A 21,983-nucleotide genomic window follows, 5' to 3' on the forward strand; every position below is an offset into this window, starting at 1 on the left:
CTCCAAGGCTTTAAGCCGCGTATTCACTTTATTTAGAAATGGGGAAAACTGACCGAGTATCCTGCTAGTTTATATGGCTCGTATCACAAACAATAGATTTATTACATGTACTGTTGGGTTTTGGGGGGTTTATATTTTATATACAAAATGTAAATAGTTTAAGTATCTAGCTATTAAAATGCATTCAGCTAGAGTTTCCCTTTATTTCCCTCGATTTTAAAGCAGCATTAAATGAAAACACTCGTTGAGTACCACAGAACTGTACTTTTGCACATTGCTTAAATGTAATTCATGCATTGTTCTTTGTCCTTAAAGTCATCATCACTGTAAAGAATATACAGTTGGTGTATTTTGTAAATGTTGACAGTATAGACGACTTTTTACGTATAATCTGAGAAAGATATACCAGCAGAAAAAAACACAAACAGACATAAACTTCCCTTGTTGTTTATTATTTATGTATACCAGGACTATATTACTGTGCTGTAGTGCAGATTCAGTATTTTAGTCCAGTACTCAAGTAAATGTATCTCCAGTATATCTTGATTTCAAAATCAGGGAAAGTAAAGAACAGTTAAAAGTACCATTTAATTGAAATATACATAGTTAAATGCATAAAAATATGTGGTCAAAAGATGTCATGGTAATTTGAGGCTTTTTATGATTTCTTCAAATCATAAAAAGTTGTTTTTCCAGGAATGATTGCATAGCGTATGTCTCTAATGGCTGTTAAAAAAGAAAAAGAAAAAGAAAAAACAAGAATTGGGTGTACAAGTTCATAATGATTTTGGATTTTCTGGGGGGACTGGAGTCTATCCCATCTGCCACAAGGCAAGGTGGAGTACACCCTGGACAGCTCACCCATCTGATACACAGAGACAGAAAACCATTCACACACATATAACACCTGTAGGCAATTTAGAATAACTTATCAACTTAAGCCACTAATTTGCAAACCAGCATATCACGCAAACACCAGGATAACATGCAAACTCCACATAGAAAGACCGAGACAGATGATGGATTTGAACCCCTTTCGAACATGTTTTACAGAAAACTGCTCCAACTGTCAAGCATGGTGGTGGTAGCATCATACTCTAAAGCTATTTTGGAATAATGAAGAAGGACTACTTCCAACTTTGTCAACTTCACCTCAATTGGAGATAAATTTATCTGAATTTCAGGACTGGGACCACATCTCCATACACCTCCCTTCTGGATCTCTGTCTAAATATGACCCCCAGACACTACAAGCTGCATTTTGTGTGCCTGACCCTCCCTTCCATTTTCAATTTATATACTTGTCATTAGTACATGGACATCTGCGTGGCTCAGGAGCCACCACCAGTTCCCTCTGAGGCAAAACAGTTCCCCAAACTGCAGCCTCAATTCATGCTCAAGCCATCTGCCATTATCTATTAGAAATGCTGTCAAAACTAAAATGAGGACGTAGTCACAGATAATGAAATCAACAGCTAGACACAACTGGGTATTCCAACAGGACAATTACCCAAACACACATAAAAACTGGTTTTGAAATTAATAATGCAAGCTAACATTATCCTTTTAGAGCGGTCTTCCCAAAGCTGTGACTTCAACCCTTTTGAAAATTTGTGGACTATGCTTAAAAGCTGGATCCGTGACAGGAAACCAACCAATTTAAATTAACTCCACTATTTCATATATATATATATATATATATATATATATATATATATATATATATATATATATATATATATATATATATATATATATATATATATCTTCATATATTTGAAGAGTGTTCAAATATCGAGCCAAAATAATGCCGCATTGTTGAAGCTTGTTAATGGCAACCAAACGCATCTGGTCAAGCTGCAACTGGCAAATGGATAACCAGATATTAGTGGGGGTGTAAGTATGTATGTGAACATGTATGTATACTTTCCACCTTGTGTGGAATTGAGAAATTCAAAATAAATTAAAACTTGTGCACCAGTTCTAGTTTTTTAAAGTAATAAAAGATGCACGCCGTACAATCATTAAACCCTGGAAAAAGAAAATTTCAAAGAAATCATCAAAAATGTAAAAATTACACCGAATCGCAACTATGTTTAGAGTTGGGTCATATATATCGTGAAAACAGTTACTTGGATTAATATACGCTCTTTACTGAACAAGAAGTAAATTTGACTGAGTGGTAACTTTACACACACAGGCAGCCATTGCTGTTTCCTTGTAATAACGTAACGAATAACGGAATCTTTAATCCAATCAAATTTCAGAGCTGTGGCTTTTTAAACCAATCACAGCGCAGCCGTCTCAATCGCTGCTTACCATCGACCACTACCTACTAGCTAGTTTAGCAACAAGCTGGGTGAGGGGCTAAACCGCAGATACACAGAAGCAGCTTCTTCACTCGTTTTTTTTTTTGTGTATTTCGCTGGGACATAGTGAAGTTAGCAGTCATCCGAGTGATTATCTTCACGTTTTGGTCGAAGGTAAAGACTGGTGTTTACTTCTTGTGCATGCTTTAGCTAGATAACCCTTCGCAGGATGGGGCGCAAATGACACGAGACGCGTTGTTGAGGTTATTATGTGGCCGTCAATTAAGATTAGCTGATATTAGCTAATGCAACTTTGTATTAAAACCTCTTCAACGTAAAATATTTCAAGTTGGACACATTCTTAACGGGCGGCTAGGCGGTCGTGTTATCATTGTCAAGAATGTGTGTATTTCCTGTTTGGACGTCTCTCCTTATTGTTGTGACTAAGTCAACTGGGTTATTCAAAGTTTCATACCATGCCAACGTGTTATTCAGTAGTTGCCACAGGCTTGCTGATTGCACCCCCTCTAGCTATTTTAATTTCTCCTCATCTTTCTCTCTCATCGTCAAATAACTCCTTCAGTCGGTGTTTATCTCACTCTTGTATAACTGGACTTCCTCCCGCAGATGCAGTTCATGCTGCTGTTCAGCCGGCAGGGAAAGCTGCGGCTGCAGAAGTGGTATGTTCCTCTGTCAGACAAGGAGAGAAAGAAGATCTCCAGGGATCTGGTCCAGACTATACTGGCCAGGAAGCCCAAAATGTGCAGCTTCTTGGAGTGGCGAGACCTGAAGATTGTGTACAAAAGGTAGGTGTATAATGCAAGTTGTGATACAGCTGCACACTCTCCCTTTCTATCACAAGTGGCATTTGCACTCAGCTTTTGGTGCAGTAGGTAAGAGTAGATCAGATCCTCAAATGCAACAGCACAATATTGCCCTTAAAGATTAAGTAATGCTTATTAGCACCAACATTTGTTTTCTACAAAGTAACTTGTATTGGTTCACTTGAGTTGAGAAATGGTCAAAAAAATTATTTATTGGGATTTTGTTTTTTAGTGTGCCAGTCGTCGGTTCTCCTCAGGAGGGAGGAGAGTAGTGAGAGGAATTAAAGCAAGATGCGTGCTCCTCTAAATCCCAACTGGTGGGAGCAAACTCCCACTCCCTTCCAGTGCTTCTTCCCTTAGGTTGTGGATTCCAACACACTACACCTAAAGGAGAGAGAGTAATTCCCAACATTAATTACCTGTGTTAATTAGACTCCCTCTCGCTTCTCCCCTGCTGCCTCAAGCAGCACCAGACTACCTGTTGCCATATTTTGAAGCAGTAATCCGTGCACTACAAGTTGTGACTTAAATAAACAGGGGGAAAAAAGTAAATTCGGTGTGAATATTTGTGACTTAAATAAACTGAAGTAGAAATTCATTAGGGAAGTCAGGATTGAGTGCTTTGCCAAGAGATGTCCATATTGGCACATGTGGGATGGGGACAGTTCTTCCAGGGTGAAACAGTGGTGCCTGATATGTGGACTCAGTGCGTTCCTGCTCGCTGTATCATAGCTGATCAAGTGTACTGTTCATGTCAGGCCAAAATGGCTCTCGTCTGACGGCTCCTGAATGGTTGTCCCTCCTTGTTAGCAATATAATAAGGGCTGGTACTTGTGAAGTGCCAGTTTCCAGGTGCACATACTAGTTTTTTTCATTGTTTCAGTTTGCGTCTCAGCAGCAGATGGAGTTGGCTCGTGGAAAGGTGTTTTAACTTGTATAAAACACTGTTCACATGACAACAGACGTTTATAAGGAAGAGAACTGCGTAGTTTCAGTTCCCGAATTCATGATGACTGTGGTGTGGTTGAAACCTTCAAAAGCCATTAGGAAGAGGATCGTTGACTTCAGGCATTTATGTTTAACTTGTAAATGGCCCAGATAAGCTTCACTCCGACTGTTGTGTAATTTCTTTAGGTCAGGGTATGATCTTATCAGTAGGATGTGTTAACGTTTGGTTCGTTGCATCACTGGTAAATCTGTGGTGGTTTGTTGGGGTGGTTAATGGGAGCTGGTGATTCAGTGATTATTTTGTCAGGCACTGAGATTTCTGGCATCTAGAGCTCACCTTCTGGTGTGTCGTGGAAGCCAAAAACACCTTCTTTTCAAATAATAACTGCCAAAAATCAGAGTAGATGGGGAGATTGCCTGATTTGTCATGAACATATGACTCATAAGTAATGTAAATGTCCACTTTATCAAGGCAAAACAAACAAACAGTTCAGCCACATGATAGTGCAGTATTATACACACACATGCAGTTCAATACACAGGCCTAAATGTGTTGTATTCATAACATGTGATTGTCTGATCAAATATTTGCATGACGGAGCATTTGAACAGGTGTATCAAAAGAAAAGATTGTGAGTGTATTATCTCAGCATTAACTTCCTGCCCATTTTTAAATGCCCTGCAGACACTTGCTGGGTTGTGATATCGCTGCATGCTCTTTCTATCACATTCTGGACCAGACATTAGACATTTTAACTTGGTGTCTATGCTTCTTTCTTTTTTTTGTGACTGACTTTTATTACCAAATATACACTTAACAGTCTTAATGCATTCCTTAATACTGCTGATGTCACAAATATTGATGCTTTGCATATCTTCTTTCTTCGTGTACTAGATACGCAAGCCTGTATTTCTGCTGTGCCGTCGAGGATCAGGATAATGAGCTGATCACACTCGAGATCATCCACAGATACGTGGAGCTGCTGGACAAATATTTTGGCAGCGTAAGTCGTGTCAACATCACGCACATAACATGCTGATCGATGGTATCAGAAGGGGAAATCTGTTAAAATGTTACTGCAAGGATTTTTAGTAGGGACAGTGTCTCCTCTGATCTGCTGCTATTTGTTGTTTTGTGGACTCTCAGGTGTGCGAGCTGGATATCATCTTCAACTTTGAGAAGGCTTACTTCATCCTGGATGAGTTCCTGCTGGGCGGAGAGGCCCAGGAAACATCCAAGAAGAATGTGCTGAAGGCCATCGAGCAGGCTGACCTGTTGCAGGAGGTACGCTCAGTTCTTCTTCAGCAGATAAATAAATCCATTTGACCTGTAACTATGAACAGGGGGTTGCAATGACGAAGTGTTGATAAACCTATCATGTTTGTTTGGTTTTTGTGGGGGATTTTTTGTTTTCTTCAAAAATCTAAAGGTGTTATCTTTACTGCCAAGTAAGACAAGGAAAGCTAGCAGTTCTTCACATTTGATAAGCTGAAACAAAAACAGACATAAATCCTTTCAAAATGAAACATTGCCAAAATTCAGTAACTTTCTGTTGGTTGCTGGAGCACTGACTTTGTGAAAATAGAATTAATTTTACTCAACAATTCAAGTGTTGATCCAAACAGAAGGCTGGCTTTCTCCACCTTACACTCACCTGCACCTGCTATCATGTTTATTCTTAGGCTGCAGGACTTGATTAATACCTCTTTCTATCTCTTGTGCCAGTGCACTAAAGAACGTTCTGCCTAGGTGGCTGTTTCCAGTGGACAGATTCAGTGCTCTTTGATTTATTTAAAGCAAAGCATGCAGCACTATTGTTATAACAGGACTGGCTGTGCATGCCTGTAACTCACTGTAAAGCCCCTCTGTTCCCATCTTAGATTCAGCAGCTAGTAATTATGACTCATGCACTATTAATTATGTTTTGTAAGAGGTACTTAAAGAACCTGACATAACAGCTTTAAAGAGCACTTGTCTGTCTTCTTCTGCAGGAGGCTGAGGCACCACGGAGCGTTTTAGAAGAGATTGGGCTGACATAGATCAACGTGTTTCTGCCTTGTTTGATTCTCACCTCCGTGTGTCGACTAAGTCCTCTCCTGTTTACCGTGTCAGTGTTGTGTGTGTGAGTGTGGTCACCATCTATGTACTGTACTATCCTGTATTGTCCTTTCAGTGTAGTGCCAACTGTGGTTCTGATGTGTTCCCTATGTGCAAGCTCCCTCACTGTATTCAGCAGCACTTGGCGTACTTCACTCCCTTAACTTAAAACTCCACAGAGAACAATGTAGCACTGACATGAACTCCAGCACCATTAGATAATCCATCATCACCCACTGCAGAGCTGTACATGTTTGGCCTCAAGTGCTTGTTAAGGTGTTGTGGCTGCAGCTGGTGCTTCTCATGTTTTACCATCACATAGCAAAGAATCATGAAAATACAGCACTGCAAAAAATCTTGAACTACCCCTCGATTCTTTATGCTTTGCTAGGAAAATTGAATATGGGTGCAGTGGTTTATTGAAACATGTAAAAACATATGTGGAAATACAGCCTGAAAAATTCTGTTTGGTCTAATCATCTTGAGTCTGCAGCCTGAACTCTCTTAAATCAGCTGTGCAAGAAACTAGTGTTCAGGAATAGTTCTGAAAGGACATTTAAAGCTCTTCTTCAGATGGTGCTGTAGATCGTTTTGTCCAGTTTCCTCAGTTTTAAGGCTCCACTGCACACTACGCCAAGATAACAGCTCTTTGGGAATTGACTTGTTGCTGCAAAAGTGCAGTTTTCTGTACTTCAGACTGTTATTTTTGAGATTCAACTGAAGAAATGGCGAAAAATGGTGTTTGGGTTTTTTTACGGGGTTACAGGCTCCTAGTGCTTAAAGATAAAATTTGAAATTGGTCCTTTGCATAGTTTTTTTTTTTTTTTTTTTTTTTTACACGTGTAGAGATGATGCTGGTTCATCCCATGATACCTTTTTATGCCTCATTGTCTCACAGCCAGTGTTAAGTGGCATAACAAGTTAAAAAAAACAAAACATATTCATCTGAAAATGTTCAGGTACAAGGGTTGGACTGAATGAGTGAACAAATAACCAGTTCCTATGTTGCATGCTCATATGTAATGGTAATGCATCAAAGCCACCAGCTGGGGCCAGTGCTGTTAAGGGAAACACAGACACTGTTACAATCACTTATTCATGGCTAAACTGAACCCAGTAACTAAAATTACACATTTAATAATCATTGTGTCTGTGTTAACACTTAATACAGGTTTATTTTCTGTGATTCTTCTCTTCAAATGAATCATTTCATATTCACATTTCCAGACTAATTGTTTGCTATATGTGGGTGGTTTCTGTGTAACTAGTGTCACGTTTGCTATACTGTATTTCTGTAGTGTTTTTGACCATCGACTTATTGTCCTTACAAAAAAAACAAACAAAAAAAAACACTGAGGTTTGTAAAAGCCTCTGAAAGTATATCTTAGGTCCAGTTCCTCCCTTAGTGCTGAATTAGGTTAGGATAGTGACCCAAATAAAACCACTATTTTGTGTATTATATAGCTCTGGCTTACTCTTAACGACTAACATATGACCAAAGAACACTGTGTTTTACCTTCTCAGTGGTGTCTATAGGAGGCTAAAACAGCAGAAAAAAGGGATTTATAACTGCAGGTTGATGTCACTGGATGTGGGAATTATTTGGCTACAATAAACCAGTATTATGGAATTACTCCAGTCTACCCAGACATGTTGATCATGACTTTCTTCATGGAGTGGGAACATAAAAACATGAACTGCAGATATCAGGTATATCATTGTAATGTGCAAGGAAACAACTTCTAAATAGTTACTCATCTCAAACTGTATGGAAGTCTTTTTTTCTTATCAAGATCAAAACTGTTGTCGTTGAACACTCGTATTATCAAACTTTGATTTGTGCAAAAGAAATCAGTTTTTGTATTAAACACTGACAACACATTTTTCTTATATTTGAAAGATATTAAAAATAAATGTATTCAAAAAGCAAGGGTTTTTTTGTTTTTATATTTTTACGTAACATGTAGTGCCACAATGAGCATCTTGAAAATATTCACATATGTACACAAAAGGTGTTGACAAGTGCCAATGTTGACTACATTAAAATCATTGCATTTTAAACTGGATTAACGCATCAGAATACAGTGATCTCAGGACTCACAAACTGCAATGCATCCCTTTTTATTCATTTAAAATCCAGATCGGTAAGGCGGAGATGTATCTCAGTGTGCACAAATTTCTAGAAGTTATTTTTAGGAAAATCTGATTTGTAGATTTTAAAATGTGCGCTACAAAAAGAGCATATTTTCAGTGAGGTCACCTCACATTTCCTCGGACTATTCACTTTCACTGTTTTTCTGCGTTCGCTCCATCTCATTTCTCTCTCCACCGGGACTTGATGTTGAAAGGTTTTCCACCGTCTCCTCCCCTGACTCCTCTTTTTCTGACTCTCCAGATGAAGCTGTCTCTTCAGGCAAATGGCTTTTCTTCTTGCTCTTCTTCTTGCTCTTCTTCTTGCTCTTTTTGGAGTGTTTGTGGCGACGATGTGTGCTGCTGTCATCATTAGACTTTTTCTTACTTTTATCAGGTGACTTGGGGCTTCTTTCTTTACTTCTCGACTTTTCTCTCGTTCCCATGTGAGCGACGTCATTCGTGCCTCTACCGTTTCTCTCTTGATCTCTACCCCTATGCTCCTTCTCTCTGTCCCTACTTCTGTTTCTCCGCCTGTCTTGCTCGTCGTCTCTACTTCTGCTCCTTGACCTGCCTCTACTCCTGCTCCTTCGCCTGTCTTTCCACCAGTCACTGTGTCTGGATCTGGACGACCGTGTGTCCTCTCTGTTGTGGTATGACGGCCTCCTCTCTCTGCTCCTGCTCCTTCGCCTGTCTTCGTCTCGTCTCCTTTCAGATCTCTCCGATCTCACCGGGCTCCTGCTGTAATGACGCTGCCTCCATGATCGGCTCGAATGCCACCCGTCTCTGTGACTGCCCCTTACACTGCGGTCAGGGGACATGTGCAGGTCCCTGTCAGCCTCCCAGAATTCATTCCCAGGGTTTCGAAATACATGCAGAAAGTTGCAGTGCTTCCCTTTAGGGCACTTGTGTCTGTCAAACAATCCTAAGAAGATAAACAAACAAGCTAAACACTGTGGGAATGTCTTCAAGTGAAACTGCATGCCGTCAGCATTAAAAAGTAGCTCACCACATATGGCATTCTTCCACCGTGTAACAGGTGATATCTCACAGTGAAGCTGCCGGCCTGCATACCACCTCCCATTGAATTTGATGAAGGCATCTTTGCATTGCTCCTCTCTGGAGAGACAAGTCAAAGAATGATGTGTTTTCTCTGAAGTGTTACTTCAATTGCAAAGAGACGGGAAGTGGCTGAGTGACTTCTTACGTGTCAAACTGAACATAAACGTTTCCTCTCAGGTGTGGTTCATAGTTACAGCTGACCTATTAGAGGAGAGGAATAGGTGAAATCTATAAATGTTTTTAAGGGGAATAAGTGAGTCTGTTTTACAACACAGACAGGATGACGGGAGGAAAGCTTCTTGATGTCATCTCACCTTAAACTGCAACACTTTGCCGACGCTCTTGAACTCTGGCAGAACATCGTGGTAGAACTCGAGGAAGGACTCCTGCATCTCCTCCTCGCTGTGCTCCAAACAAGCATCGATGTCATAGTCATCACGGCGCGACTCTTCCATACCGAACGTTCTAAACATTCCGCGGATCATCAGCGTTGGACTGGTTTCAGGATACGTATGTTTTCGAGAACATCTGGATTCATAGAGAGAAGACATTCAAATACGTGGGGAAAGGCCACTTTAGTGTCATCGTGTAATTTAACCTAACATAACATTCTTCTTGACAGACTAGCTCCTATTGAAATCACTGGACGCACTCCGTTCATTCAACTGAAAAATTCAAATTCCATCAATTTCCAGTTATTACTGGAGTCTCCCAGGTATCTGTCCTGAGCCGCCTTTTTTTTTTCTCATCTCCTTCCTCTTGGTCAAATCTTCCATAAATCGGTTTCCATTGTTATCCCAATGACACCCAGCTCTACCCACATGCCAAACTACCAGCACCTCCCACTCACTGCCCTCTGTGTTTGCCTCCAGGAAATTAAATCCTGGTTCTACTGCAACCTTCTCAAACTACAGTGATAAAACAGAGGTTCTTCTCACTGTCCAAGCGTAACAGCTATTCATTCCCTGTTGACAACTCCTTAGTTTCTCCCTTGCCTCAGATTAAGAGTCTGGGGGTCATCCATGCCAGGACGCTTTCTTTTCAAGGGCATATCAGTGGCATGTCAAAACGCACCTCTTTAAACTAGTTTATTCACTCTGATTGCAACTTTGCTCTTAATTTTATAGGATTTTTTGTCTATTCCTATTGTTCTTAACTCTTCTGGGTGAGGTAACCTTGAGTGTTTTGAAAGACACCTAAAAAGAAATGTATTATTATTATTATTATGGTTATAATTATTATTATCAACAACTCAGAAGAAACCAAAACCCATCAGTACCTGTCTCCAAATCGACACGCTCCAGTCTTGAGGAAGAATGGACAGTTGGCTACGTCACGCTCCGTTCCAAAGTTCTCAGAGTTCACTGTCACAGGAGCCTCAGGGTTCATCCACGGGCCACCATTATCCAGCTGTAAGACAGGCCATGAGCAATATTTAAACTGTCTTAGTTTTCAGTCTTTTATTAGATTTAGAGATGTTTGCAATGACACCAAAGTGCCGTCACACTAGTTAGAGTAAACTGAATTGAAAGAATTTAAATGCGTCTCTAGGTATAAACAAGTGAAATAAAAAACTTCAGAGCTTCTAAATACCACTTTGAGTAAAATTTAAGGCCAACCTTGTGACAGAAAAGCCCATGAAAAGTCATCAAAATGAACAGTAGGCTCAAATGAAAGTATCTGGCTGAGTTTAAAAACATTGGACAACAAGGCCTAAAGCTTTTATTTGTACACAGCCAATACAAACACTAACATTTAACAATATTAAAATAATATTTTGTCATTAAACCAGGTCTGTTCCAAATCTCTATATTTGGTTAAACAGAAAAAGAAAAAATTATCACACTCCCTGATGATTTGATAGAAAAGCAATTTTTTTTAAAATAAAGAAATATATTTTCCATTTCCTGAGAAGTAACTACAAGTCTTACTGCTAGGGCTGTGCGATATGACCAAAATGTCATATCCCCATATAAGACATCTATCGTCCGATAACGATATAAATCACAAAAATTTTACATTTTCTGTAAATTCTGTGAATCTCGGGCAGCTCGACTTGCGTGAAGTGTTTCCAGCTGGGCGTTGTGTACCTGGAGTCGAGTGTTTTAGTGCTGTTTAGTTAGTTTAGTAATGAAACTATACATTTTTAGACATAAGTTGTAACAGCCGCCGTTTTCTTTGTAAATATTTATTACACAGTGTGCTGCGGGGAAAAGCCTGTTCTAACGTTTGAGTCTAAGGTTTATTTTTTAGCACCTGACGGCTCTTTTTTGCTTCTCATCTGCAAATACTCTGCATACTCTTTCACGTGATTCTGTTTATTTTGAAAAGTCTCAACAGGATCTTGAGCTTTATTGTGAAAGGTTTATGTGGAAAATAAACAAGCAGACAGGTCGCTTGTCCGTCTGTGGTGTGGTTATATTAAATATAAGAGAAAGAGAGAACTTTAAGAAGTTATAGCCACTACAGTGACCATCAAAACGATGAAAAGATATTGCCGTAAACAGTTTATTTTGCGACACCACGAAACAAACGACAGCGTAAAATGAAACGATAGACGTTTTTATATCGTCATCCGATATGTATCGTTATATCGAACAGCCCTACTTCCTGCTAATCTGCACATATACAAAATACAATATACTGGAAATGAGTTACTATCATTCTGCGTCTCATTTATTTTCAAAGTTTATTTCTGAAGTCATGATGGCTTGGGAGAATTTCCACTGTTAGTGGCATTTAACTGAACTTTATTTAACTGATTCAAGTTAAGTCCCATTAAAAGACAAATACCAGTAGTATATATGTACTATATGATACTTTGGGGGGTTTGTGGCTAAGACAGACAGTTTTTACTCGTGTTTGTGTGTGTGAATACCTGATTTTCAGCTTCATCCAACATTTTCTGAACAGCCTCCTACAAATGGTGTAAAGACACGGCTGGTGAAAATGTGTAGAAGTCAATATAACTGCAGCATATCTGTTTTCTGTGGGTTAAGACCACGTTCACAGAGACTGAGAGGCACAAAAAAAGTTGTTAATGGGAGGTATCCTTTCAACACTAGTGGAGCGATTTCACAGCTTTCACACAATATAAAAGATACATCCTTGTTGTGAGAGCTGAGGGTTTTCTCTTTGAGTGTATCTCAGTTAAGGAGTAAAATGGTTCAGTCAAGGAAAAGTTGCACAAACACGTTACAAAAGAAACAATCAGTGGGTGAGACATTAAGCCGGTTCATTAGCTCTCAAGATTATGGAGAAGAGGATATATATGTCTTTTTTGTTTCTATCCTCCTGGAGCCCATATCACCTCTCTGTCTCGCTTCTCCTGCTGCTTCTGCTCTTTTTCTTCTTGTTCTCGCCTCTGTTGCGCTTCCCATTCCTCCTTTATCATCCGCTACAGACACAAAAAGACATAAAGACAGTTATTTGGAATTCTTATTGCAAATCATTTCCACTGATTCCACTGTGCTGTCATTTCCATTTATTTTGGTGCCATGAATTGCTTTTTTCCATTTCACCACAAATGCAGCTCTTTTAAATCAAGCTGGTATGGCCATCATGCCTGGACTGTCTTTATCCAGTCAGCTGTACTGGGCATTTATCCCATACAAAAGCGAAATGAAATATAATGTGTTTTTAAATGTAAATAATTAAAAATGCTCAGTAAAATTCTGATCTGAACTGCAGTTTGTAAAAGCCATTACTCAAACAGAACAATGGATTTGCTGGGATCTCCAGTCAATATTTACAGCAGCAGGATGCTGTGCGCTGGACTGAGCTAGACTAAACTGGTCATGTTCACCAGAATAATGACTGAATGAAACAAGCAAGATCAGGCACACGTGCAGAGCTTTGATCATAACAAAGGGGAGAAGTGCCTCCAACATGCTCAAACATTTGACCACACAGTTAATTTGCACTACTGTAATGTCTTTGGTACGCTGCTTAGCGACGGTGGCGACTCTCGAGGGGAAACTTACGGCACAAGCAACATAAAACTTCTCCAGATCATGTTGATTGTAATATGTTAGCGCCATACTGTATGAATAATCTCCATCTCGTATTAACATTTAGTTGACGAGGTCTGCCAGAGTGAGACTGACTCAGAGGCTCTCTCATATACCTTTAGCTACATCTGTACTACATTTTATTCTCTAACTCAATGAGAATTGATTAGAGAATCGATAAGGAATTAAATCCATAATTGATATTGATAACGGAATAAGTAACGCTAAATTCCTGTCAATTCCCATCCCTATACCTCCTCCTCCTCTTTTCTTTTCCTTGCTGTTTCCTCCTTCTCCAAACGCAGTCTGAACTCCTCTTGGGCAATCCGCTCTCTTTCCAGCCACTCTTCATGAAGATGCTGTCTAAAGGTAAATAAATACAAAATCAAACACATCCAGCATGTGCAGCAAAATGGTCTATGCTGCTATCAATGAATGAGCAGCTTCAGAGCAGCGTCAGTATGGCCCTACCTTTCTTCCTCTGCAACATCGTCATCCTCACCGTCTTCATTTACTTCGTCTTCTTCTCCAGGAGTAGGGCTTGCTCCATTTTTTAAATCTGTAACAGAGAAATGGTGGTGAAGAATTTGCTTAACAACCGCAACTAGACAAATGAGAACAACACAACCTGGACTCATACATCTATCACATACCTCGTTCTCTAGCATGGGCGAGAGCCTGGCGTTTCCGTTTCCTCCTCTCTTTCCTCAGAGCAGCCCTGCGTTGCTTCTGACTGAAGTGAAAGAGATTGAAAACAATAATCACAACAGAGGAGCAGATGATGGGAGACTAAGCCGGGGCTTGCACAGCTCTTACAAGAGAGTGCACCTTAAACAATAAAAGCCAGTGTTCACAGCAGACCCTGTGCCCTGTCACACATAATGATCACTGAACTCTTCCCATCACTGGTGCTTCTGAAGAAGACAGACTTCATGTGCCATTTGCTTCAGTTAGCCATATTACACCACCTTCTGCCTTTCCCAATACTAAAAAAAATCTCACTATCTGCAAAGAAAAGGCTCAGGCATTCAAATCGGTTTCTTTAGTACCACCAGACTCATAAAAATGTATCTAACCTAAGGCTAAATTTGTACGATTACGGCGTTTATTTAACAACACTTTAAATGCATGCAGAAGCCACTGTTGTCTACGTGTCTCAAAATCATTACATAAATACGTTCAAAAGACCTACAAAGAAACACAGACCTTAATACAGGAGCTGAAATCACTGGAGGAGTGGACGCTGCCATTGCAGCTAATGGGAGCTAGCTGGTTAGCTTCTTTGGCTAACCCTAGCTGCCCAGTGTAATTCTGCCCGCGTTGTTTGTTCTCGCCAGCATGTAATTAGAAACATTAGAGAAAATCTTCTCTGCTTATACGAAATATTTCCCAGGTGGAATAATTTGTCAAGCTAGAGGCACAACTAAAAAAATGTTTATTGTAAATGTTAGCTACATGCGGAGTTGTTTTGCCTTCTTTATCTTCTTCTTTGTGGAATTCCGGCAGGCAGGACGGAACACAGGCGTATTGCTGCCCTCCTCAGGTACTTCCTAAATGTACATCAAGGATTAAATCCTTACGAGTAGTCCATTTGGGTGCAGAACTTTAGATTAAAAAAAACCTTTAAAACTTCCTAATGATACAAGTCGATTACTGGTTTTAGGAGAAAAGTCTTAATGTTTATAATATTTGTCTCAATAAAATAGCTGGAGCAGTCCATCAAAACATGCTTAACAGTTTCCATTTCTTCACATGTGCAATTTCCACAATCTGACCTCCTCCACCCACTGCAGCACCCATACCATAGCTATAAATTCTGCCTTGTGCACAGAAAACCCCTCGGTCAGTTATCTAAGCTTAACTGTGCTACACATCTATTACCAACTGAGTCTTCATCTCTCCTCTACCACCTTAGAAAAAGCTAAATTAGCTTTTGCTCTTTTGTTTTCCTAAATCCTTAAATGAGGTTTTGGTCTAAGACTAAACCATGGTGCTATGGCTATCCTGTGGAACTGGGGGCTAACCCCACTTTCTCCACTCACAACTTCTCCACCTTCTTACTTAATACTGAAAACAAAACTCCCCTCTGGTTTAAACTAAATACTTTGATTTTTAAAAGGGAATAAAAGGTCTGCTCTCTATTCAGTATAATCTATTTTTTTAAGTCTGTGTACAAAAAAAGTCTGTCTACAACTTTATTAACTATCATCAGAGATCATTTTATAGAGCATCTTGATTAACAAATAACAAAATACAGGCCAAATATAATAACACAGCATGTAGCACACAAGAGGATTATAAAAGACGCAAAGGATGAAATAAAGAGGCGGTGCAATGGCAGTACAAGGGCAGGTTTAGATTTCTATTATTTTTTCCATAACTATTATTTCATTTCAGTGCTATGCTTTTCTTCATCACAATTAATCCCATTAAGATGAAAGCAGGATTGTATGAGGGCTAGAGAGCGCCTAAAAGTGGGATGGTGGTGGTGTCAGATATAACGGATGTAACTGTTTAATGCAGGGAGACAGTGCTTGTGAATTAGAACTAGATGTTAAAAACAACAACAACAAACAAACCCCATTTTAGTTAACAAAATAAAAATAAAAACTAGACCAAAAAAATGAAATTAAATGATTTTGTGAACTTGGAAAAGAAAAAAATTAATAGAAAATATCCTTAAGTTTAGTATTTGTTAGTTTGTTACAGATTTCATTGCATTAGCTGTAAGGATTTTCCTAAATTTTGCCCCTGGCATACAATAATAATTAAAATGTAATTGAGGAAACTCAGACTAACAAGGAAACTACTAAAAACCAAACTTAAACTAATCATTTTCAGACAATTAAAACTAAACTGAATCAAGGGAACCCACTCTGCAAACTGACTGAAACCACACTGAATAAAAAAACAAAAAGTTAAAAGAAATTTTAAAAAATTGCTATTAGCTAATAAATACTGTGAAAGGCACAGTCACATTAATTTATTTGCCAAGTAGGCACTGTGCAGAAATCTCAGCGACAAACGACAGTTTTGTTTTTATACCAAACAATGACTATTGTGAGTCATATCAATCTGTTACACAACTCTAACGCACCATTGCCTGCAGTGTAACATTGTGTGTGCCTTATGTGGATGCTGCTGCTTTACACACAGAGATTTTCAATAAAAAGCGGCAGATCAAAAACAGTAGATGGCACAATTTCCATTTTTGTCCATTTCTAGCACCTCCACATAACCCCATGAAGTTTACAGGTGGCAGTTTCCTCTCTAAAATAGCAACCGCTAATAACTGCAAACACAGCAGGAATTTGCGAGTTCTTCGGGCCTTTATTTTAGGCATCTTTGGCATCTGTGGCACTCTCTCTGTCCCCCCGACAGTCTGTCATTCATTTTTCTTCTCTGGCGCTGTCCTGAGGAAGAAGGCGGGCTGTGTGCAGCAGCGGTAGCACAGAGCCTGAGGCACCAGCATGTACAGCACATTGACCAGCAAGAAGACAGGCTGGCTGTCCACAGGTACTCTGTATGAAAACGGTGTCCGTGTGTGAAGAGATGCACCGATGTGGGAGAACTGGGCCTGTGAAACGCAGCAGAGAGGGATAATAAGCATGTGCTTCACAGCTGGTATGTTCACCAAGATTCTTATATAACCACTATATGGACAAAGATCACCTACATATTACATCTGCAGGAGCTTGTTTGACATCCCACTGTGAATTCATAGGCATTACTATGGAGTTGGTCCCTGTTTACAGCTATAGCTTCCACTCTTCTGGCTTTCTACAAGATTTTGAACGGTGCCTGTAGAAATATTTGCCCTTTCACCCAGAAGGGCATTTGCAAGGCCTGACACTGATGTTGGACAAGAGGGGTCGGCTCACAACCTCCATTCTGGTTGATCCCAAAGGTGGTAAATGGGGTTAAGGTCAGGGCTGTGTCAAGTCAAGTTCTTCCACTCTACTTATTTGACCAAACCTTCATGGGCCTTGCTTTATGGCATGGTGCACAGAGATGCTGGGAAAGAAAAAGGCCCTTCCCTAAACTGTTAATAGTCAAAAATGTCTTTGTAACCTGAAACTTTAAGAGTCCCCTCCACTGGAACTAAAGTGTACAGGCCAGAAACACAAGCCCCAAAGCAATATCTATCTAGAAGGGAAGAAATTTCAGACACTGACTTGCTGCACTCAAATTCAGTGAGCTGTTTAGAAGGACCCATTCTTACACAAATGTTTATAAAGGGTGGCTGCACAGCTCAATACTGAACGAAACACCTGAATTCAGTCACTAAAAGGTGCTGCCCAATACGTTTGTCCATACCGTGTATCTTGGTCTTAAATATCTCTTACATTTTTAACAATATTTTGAGCTCATGATGTAAAAAAAATGAATATTCAAAAGAATTCAAAAAGAATTATGAATTTTAGAAAACAAGATAGAATTAGATGTCAGCACCAGGGTTAATATAGTTAACTAAAACCAAACTAAAAACCAAAAGTAGAAAAATGTTAGTTAACAGAAATAAAAACCAAATATTAAAATAACTGCAATTGTTTTGTGAAGTTGGAAAACTAACAAAAATAAAATAAGAATATAGCAGAAATATCCTAACTGAAACTAAACTGAATTTTTAAAAAAAATCAAAACAGAAAATAATAGAAAATAAAAAACTATAATAACTAAGATTTTTAGTTGTTGTTTTGTCCCACAGAATCTCAGTGGTCTGGGATAGTGAGACATTTGGGCACATTATTGTCTTATTATCATGTATTAGTAAATTAAACATCAGTTCAAAGTCATAAATCTTATAGGAAATCTTGTGATGCTAAAGCCCACATTTTCTTGCTGGAAGCAATGATCTATCTACAATAACAGAGCAAGAAGGGCTTACACAGGAAACCCATTTGAAGCATACAAAAACAAAGTAACAGCTGTTTTGGAGTGAATTATTCCTTTACTGGACTGACGATGCCTGCATTCTGGCACCACCACTGATCCTCATATGATTTTCAATCTAATACACTTCTGTCATTTACCTTTTCGTAGAAAGCTGCTGACACATGACATGTTTCATAGCAACCAAGGCTGCCAAAGGATCAACCTTCCTATTTATATCCTGACATTTAAGTGAATACCACCAATACCACCATTCCTCTTGGTCTGAAGTCAGCTTCTGCCCTTATCCTGCCGATGAGTGACGCGCCAGCCTGCAGCTCAAACACATTGGCTGCATTGTGCAGTGGAGATGTGATCAGCGCGATAGCCGCTCCCACAACTCTTCCCTTTCCATCTTTAGATGTAAATAGAGCCACTGGAGTCTGTCAGCTCTGAAGAGTACACTAAACAAAGACCAACTTGCAATCACTACAGAGGAGAAAGTTTACCGAACTGGCCAGAAGCCGGCTCTCAGTCTCTGTGTAACATTACATAATCTACCTGGATCTATGATGTCATGTGGGAAAACAAAAGACTGTAAACGACTCTTTCACATGACTTTCATTTTTAAAACCTGGCAACCCTTTCATCACTTACACATTTGGTTTCCAGATATTCGGAACAAGTTAGAGACGTTAGGTGTTTCTAACTTGTGAGGGGCCCCTCATTGTATACGGAGATCAACAGTACCTGTGCCAATGCTCCTGAGTGTACAAGAGTCAGGTCTGGCATCCAGTCACATCCTGGGACCAACAGCCCATACAGAGTAATGATGTAGTAGGGCCCAGAATACAGCATGCTCACCAGCATCTGTCAAACAGAGACACAGTTTACTTTTTTAGATATGTGGCTTAACATTACAGCATTAGAGTGACGTTTTTGGAGTGTTTACTGTCACCGTGTTACCTGTACTTTAGGGTAGGCTGAAGGGTCTTTGAGGTATGGTTCATACTGTTGTGTGTAGTCTTGGCACCATTTGCTGGAACAGTCAAGAACAACCTCGAACACATAACATAACAGTTTGATATGTGAGAGACACCCAACGCTAAGAAAGTAATCTAGAGCTGGGCAAGCCGATCACCATGAGGTTTCTTACCAGGCCTCTGAACACACAGAAAGCCAGCGCTGGAATGAGGTAGATGATGAATACCAAGTCCACAGGTCTGCGGAGCAAGCCTGCCCTGTGAGCCTCCTCGATGTCCTGAGAACACAACAGCAACACTAACATTTGCAGATGCAAAGTATGGATGTGTTTCCAGCAGATAAGACACTTTAACCCTTACCTTGTGGATATAAGGTAGATCGCAGTTATTTCACAGAGGCGGGGTACACCCTGGACAGGTCGCCAGTCTGTCGCAGGGCTAACACACAGAGACAGACACCATTCGCGCTCACATTCACTCCCACAGTCACACCTATGGGCAATTTGGATTAACAAATTAACCTATCCCCACAAACTGCATGCCTTTGGACTGTGGGAGGAAGCCGGAGTACCCGGAGGGAGAACATGCAAACTCCACACAGAAAGACCCCAGCCTGATGCTGATGCTGTGCGGCAGCAGTGCTAACCACCTTGCCACTGTGCTGCCCTTCAGAAAGAAATGTCACCAATAAATGGGCATCTGTTTAAACTTCAGTTATGTTTAAATATATCTACTATCAAAGACATATTTGCCTAACTTATAATGACTCTGAGAAATGTGCCCATACATTTTTTTTGCACTGTTTCTGTGGTGGTAATTACTCGTCAGAATAATCTCACAGACACCTGAGACGGACTCACTGATGGATTGGACTAAGGGCAATAAAAGTAGGTGTTTTCTCTGTGAGAGCGGCGGCGGTCAGGTTCTTACTGATAGCTCAACGTCTCGTGCAGAAGGCTGACAAAAGATGCGGAAGCAAGCCCACACTGACACTGAGATGTACAACAAATGGAGGATGAAGAGAGGGCCAACGTGAGTCCCATACTTTCCTGGGGAAAAATGAGGGGAAAAACTAGATCAGAAATGATCTAGTTTAAATCCCTGTAAGCAAACGGGATATAAAAGTCTCTCTGTGTGTGTGTGTGTGTGTGTGTGTGTGTGTGTGTGTGTGTGTGTGTGTTGTTGTTGGGGGGGGGGGGGGGGGGGGGGGGGGGGAATGTGGGTTACCCTACACAGGCTATCTAAAAGCATCCCATTATTTTTAGTGTACTTACCGACAGCATTCCCAAGAATGTAGACCATTGCACGCATGAGAAAAGATCCCACCCAGTAGAGTCCAATAGCTCTGTAATTGTCCCTGCCCAAACCATGTAACAAAGCCAGATGATCATATTGTAGTTTCAAAGAATTAGGTATATAGATACATTATCAAGCTTATCTTATCAAACAGTATAATATGGATGGGATTAAGTGGCAAATATTTTCCTTACTTAGTGATGCAGCTGTGGTGAATAACCTTGGAAACAAGACAGCTCTTACCCCCAAGTTATTGCAGCAATCATAAGCAGATACATGAGATAGTGCACGCAGCCATCCCAGTACGATATCATGTGCCCATGTGCTGTGTTGACATGTGGATCTGCCTGAAACACGATGTAGATTTATCAGTAAAACTGTGAGGAAGTGGGGGCATTCATAATCTGGACACAATAGAGCAACACTTGCCTCTTTGAGGTAAAATGTCACAAATCCATCAATGATGTTGTCTTGCTCCAGTCCAATGATCAGATTCACCACACTGAGGAATGCATGCACTGCATACACTTCACAGATGTATATTTGATATATTAATTTCTAATTAAAGACAGGACAACTTGCAAACATTACGTGCTGCTTTAAAAATCACTGCTTTCTAAATACTGCAACAGGTTTTTATAGGTACAATATGCAGAAAGTCCTAACTCGAGCTTTGATCTGTAATGAACACTTCCCTCGGTCGCTGTTGGTCAAAGCAAGAAACGTGCATTTGAGAAATCCTACCATAAAAAAGTGGATCTACTGGAGCCTTCTTTTTAAGCATAAAACGAGCTGAAATGGCCAGAATAAGAACTGTTGTGCACCAAGCGAAGAAGAAAGCTTCAGCACTGCATGGGGGAAAAAAAGCAGATAAATGATTCTCAGAGTAGCTACTCCTCGCTGCTGATGGTGGAAGTCGGAATTCCAACAGTTAATATGTGAACCAGTTTCCACGTACCTGTTGCTGTAAATGAGAGAATTGAATAAATAGCAGATGGGGATAGACATCAGGGAGAGCAGGAACACTCCCGTTCCCGCAGACGCGCTCATTGCGCACCGAGCGATTTGTCTGAGCGAGAACTTAAAATCTTAAATTAAACAAATCAGCCCCAGAAAATGTTCATGCTTAGCTTGCGAGTCACATTTCACAGGATGGGAGGAAAGTCAGAGTGTTGCCGGAAAAAAGAAAAGAAACTTTGAGCTCGGCTCCCGCATGCATGCTCAATCTTGTCTGGTCTGTCTGCCTGCTCTCCTCTCTCTCTTTCTCTGTTTACCTACACATGCACTACACTCAAACGAGCTTCAGCTTTCAGATGGTGGGGGCGGGCCCTCACCTGGAAAGAAACGTAAAAAAAAACCCGACTTTCTGCAGAACTTAATGTAGTAAATTAACAATTCTCGTGCCTTTCTCTTCTTCTTCTTCTTTTTGAAACTTTTTTTTGCTTTTTTTT

At 40.1% G+C, this 21,983-nt stretch overlaps 3 protein-coding genes across 4 annotated transcripts; 1 reads left to right on the plus strand and 2 right to left on the minus strand.

The window, feature by feature from the left end:
* The first annotated feature begins 2,337 nt into the window (after nt 1–2,337).
* LOC146639947 (AP-1 complex subunit sigma-2) lies at nt 2,338–6,980 on the plus strand. The gene is made up of 5 exons (XM_085356707.1): nt 2,338–2,483; nt 2,937–3,115; nt 4,977–5,085; nt 5,229–5,366; nt 6,074–6,980. Exons 2-5 carry the CDS (start codon nt 2,937–2,939, stop codon nt 6,119–6,121), a joined length of 474 nt encoding a protein of 157 aa, XP_085212833.1. The 5' UTR covers nt 2,338–2,483; the 3' UTR covers nt 6,122–6,980.
* Nucleotides 6,981–8,333: 1,353 nt separating this feature from the next.
* Nucleotides 8,334–14,857, minus strand: zrsr2 (zinc finger (CCCH type), RNA-binding motif and serine/arginine rich 2). The gene is made up of 11 exons (XM_085356717.1): nt 14,588–14,857; nt 14,035–14,114; nt 13,853–13,940; nt 13,636–13,744; nt 12,682–12,768; nt 12,250–12,288; nt 10,651–10,781; nt 9,686–9,899; nt 9,517–9,572; nt 9,319–9,428; nt 8,334–9,234 (listed from the first exon to the last, which is right to left on the minus strand). Exons 1-11 carry the CDS (start codon nt 14,629–14,631, stop codon nt 8,456–8,458), a joined length of 1,737 nt encoding a protein of 578 aa, XP_085212843.1. The 5' UTR covers nt 14,632–14,857; the 3' UTR covers nt 8,334–8,455.
* A 1,909-nt stretch (nt 14,858–16,766) lies between these two features.
* LOC146639949 (transmembrane 6 superfamily member 1-like) lies at nt 16,767–21,582 on the minus strand. Of its 2 annotated transcripts, none has more exons than XM_085356736.1 (10): nt 21,491–21,582; nt 21,277–21,380; nt 20,962–21,059; nt 20,776–20,879; nt 20,511–20,593; nt 20,167–20,285; nt 19,410–19,514; nt 19,220–19,312; nt 19,004–19,123; nt 16,767–16,958 (listed from the first exon to the last, which is right to left on the minus strand). In XM_085356736.1, the coding sequence occupies exons 1-10, from the start codon at nt 21,580–21,582 to the stop codon at nt 16,767–16,769; spliced, it is 1,110 nt and encodes a 369-aa protein (XP_085212862.1). The 2 variants fall into 2 exon arrangements, with proteins under 2 accessions (XP_085212862.1, XP_085212854.1); XM_085356728.1 differs by having other exon boundaries at nt 20,776–20,875; nt 20,958–21,059.
* Nucleotides 21,583–21,983: the final 401 nt, after the last annotated feature.

This window comes from Diplotaxodon limnothrissa, linkage group LG1 (assembly GCF_057381915.1).
Source record: "Diplotaxodon limnothrissa isolate DT_005_m linkage group LG1, D_limnothrissa_male_GT1.1, whole genome shotgun sequence".
NCBI classification, from domain to species: domain Eukaryota; kingdom Metazoa; phylum Chordata; class Actinopteri; order Cichliformes; family Cichlidae; genus Diplotaxodon; species Diplotaxodon limnothrissa.

Bases quoted from the DNA above. Each gene is read 5' to 3' on its own strand.
- LOC146639947 (XM_085356707.1), top strand. From the start codon at position 2,937: ATGCAGTTCATGCTGCTGTTCAGCCGGCAGGGAAAGCTGCGGCTGCAG. The intron at 3,116-4,976 runs GTAGGTGTATAA...TTCGTGTACTAG, and splicing joins CTGAAGATTGTGTACAAAAG to ATACGCAAGCCTGTATTTCT. The intron at 5,086-5,228 runs GTAAGTCGTGTC...GTGGACTCTCAG, and splicing joins TGGACAAATATTTTGGCAGC to GTGTGCGAGCTGGATATCAT.
- zrsr2 (XM_085356717.1), bottom strand. From the start codon at position 14,631: ATGGCAGCGTCCACTCCTCCAGTGATTTCAGCTCCTGTATTAAG. The intron at 10,782-12,249 runs GTATTCACACAC...CCTGTCTTACAG, and splicing joins TGGATGAAGCTGAAAATCAG to CTGGATAATGGTGGCCCGTG. The intron at 9,573-9,685 runs GTGAGATGACAT...CTCCTCTAATAG, and splicing joins GCAAAGTGTTGCAGTTTAAG to GTCAGCTGTAACTATGAACC.
- LOC146639949 (XM_085356736.1), bottom strand. From the start codon at position 21,582: ATGAGCGCGTCTGCGGGAACGGGAGTGTTCCTGCTCTCCCTGATGTCT. The intron at 20,286-20,510 runs GTAAGTACACTA...ATTTTTCCCCAG, and splicing joins CATTCTTGGGAATGCTGTCG to GAAAGTATGGGACTCACGTT. The intron at 19,124-19,219 runs GTAACACGGTGA...TCTGTTTGACAG, and splicing joins CAGCCTACCCTAAAGTACAG to ATGCTGGTGAGCATGCTGTA.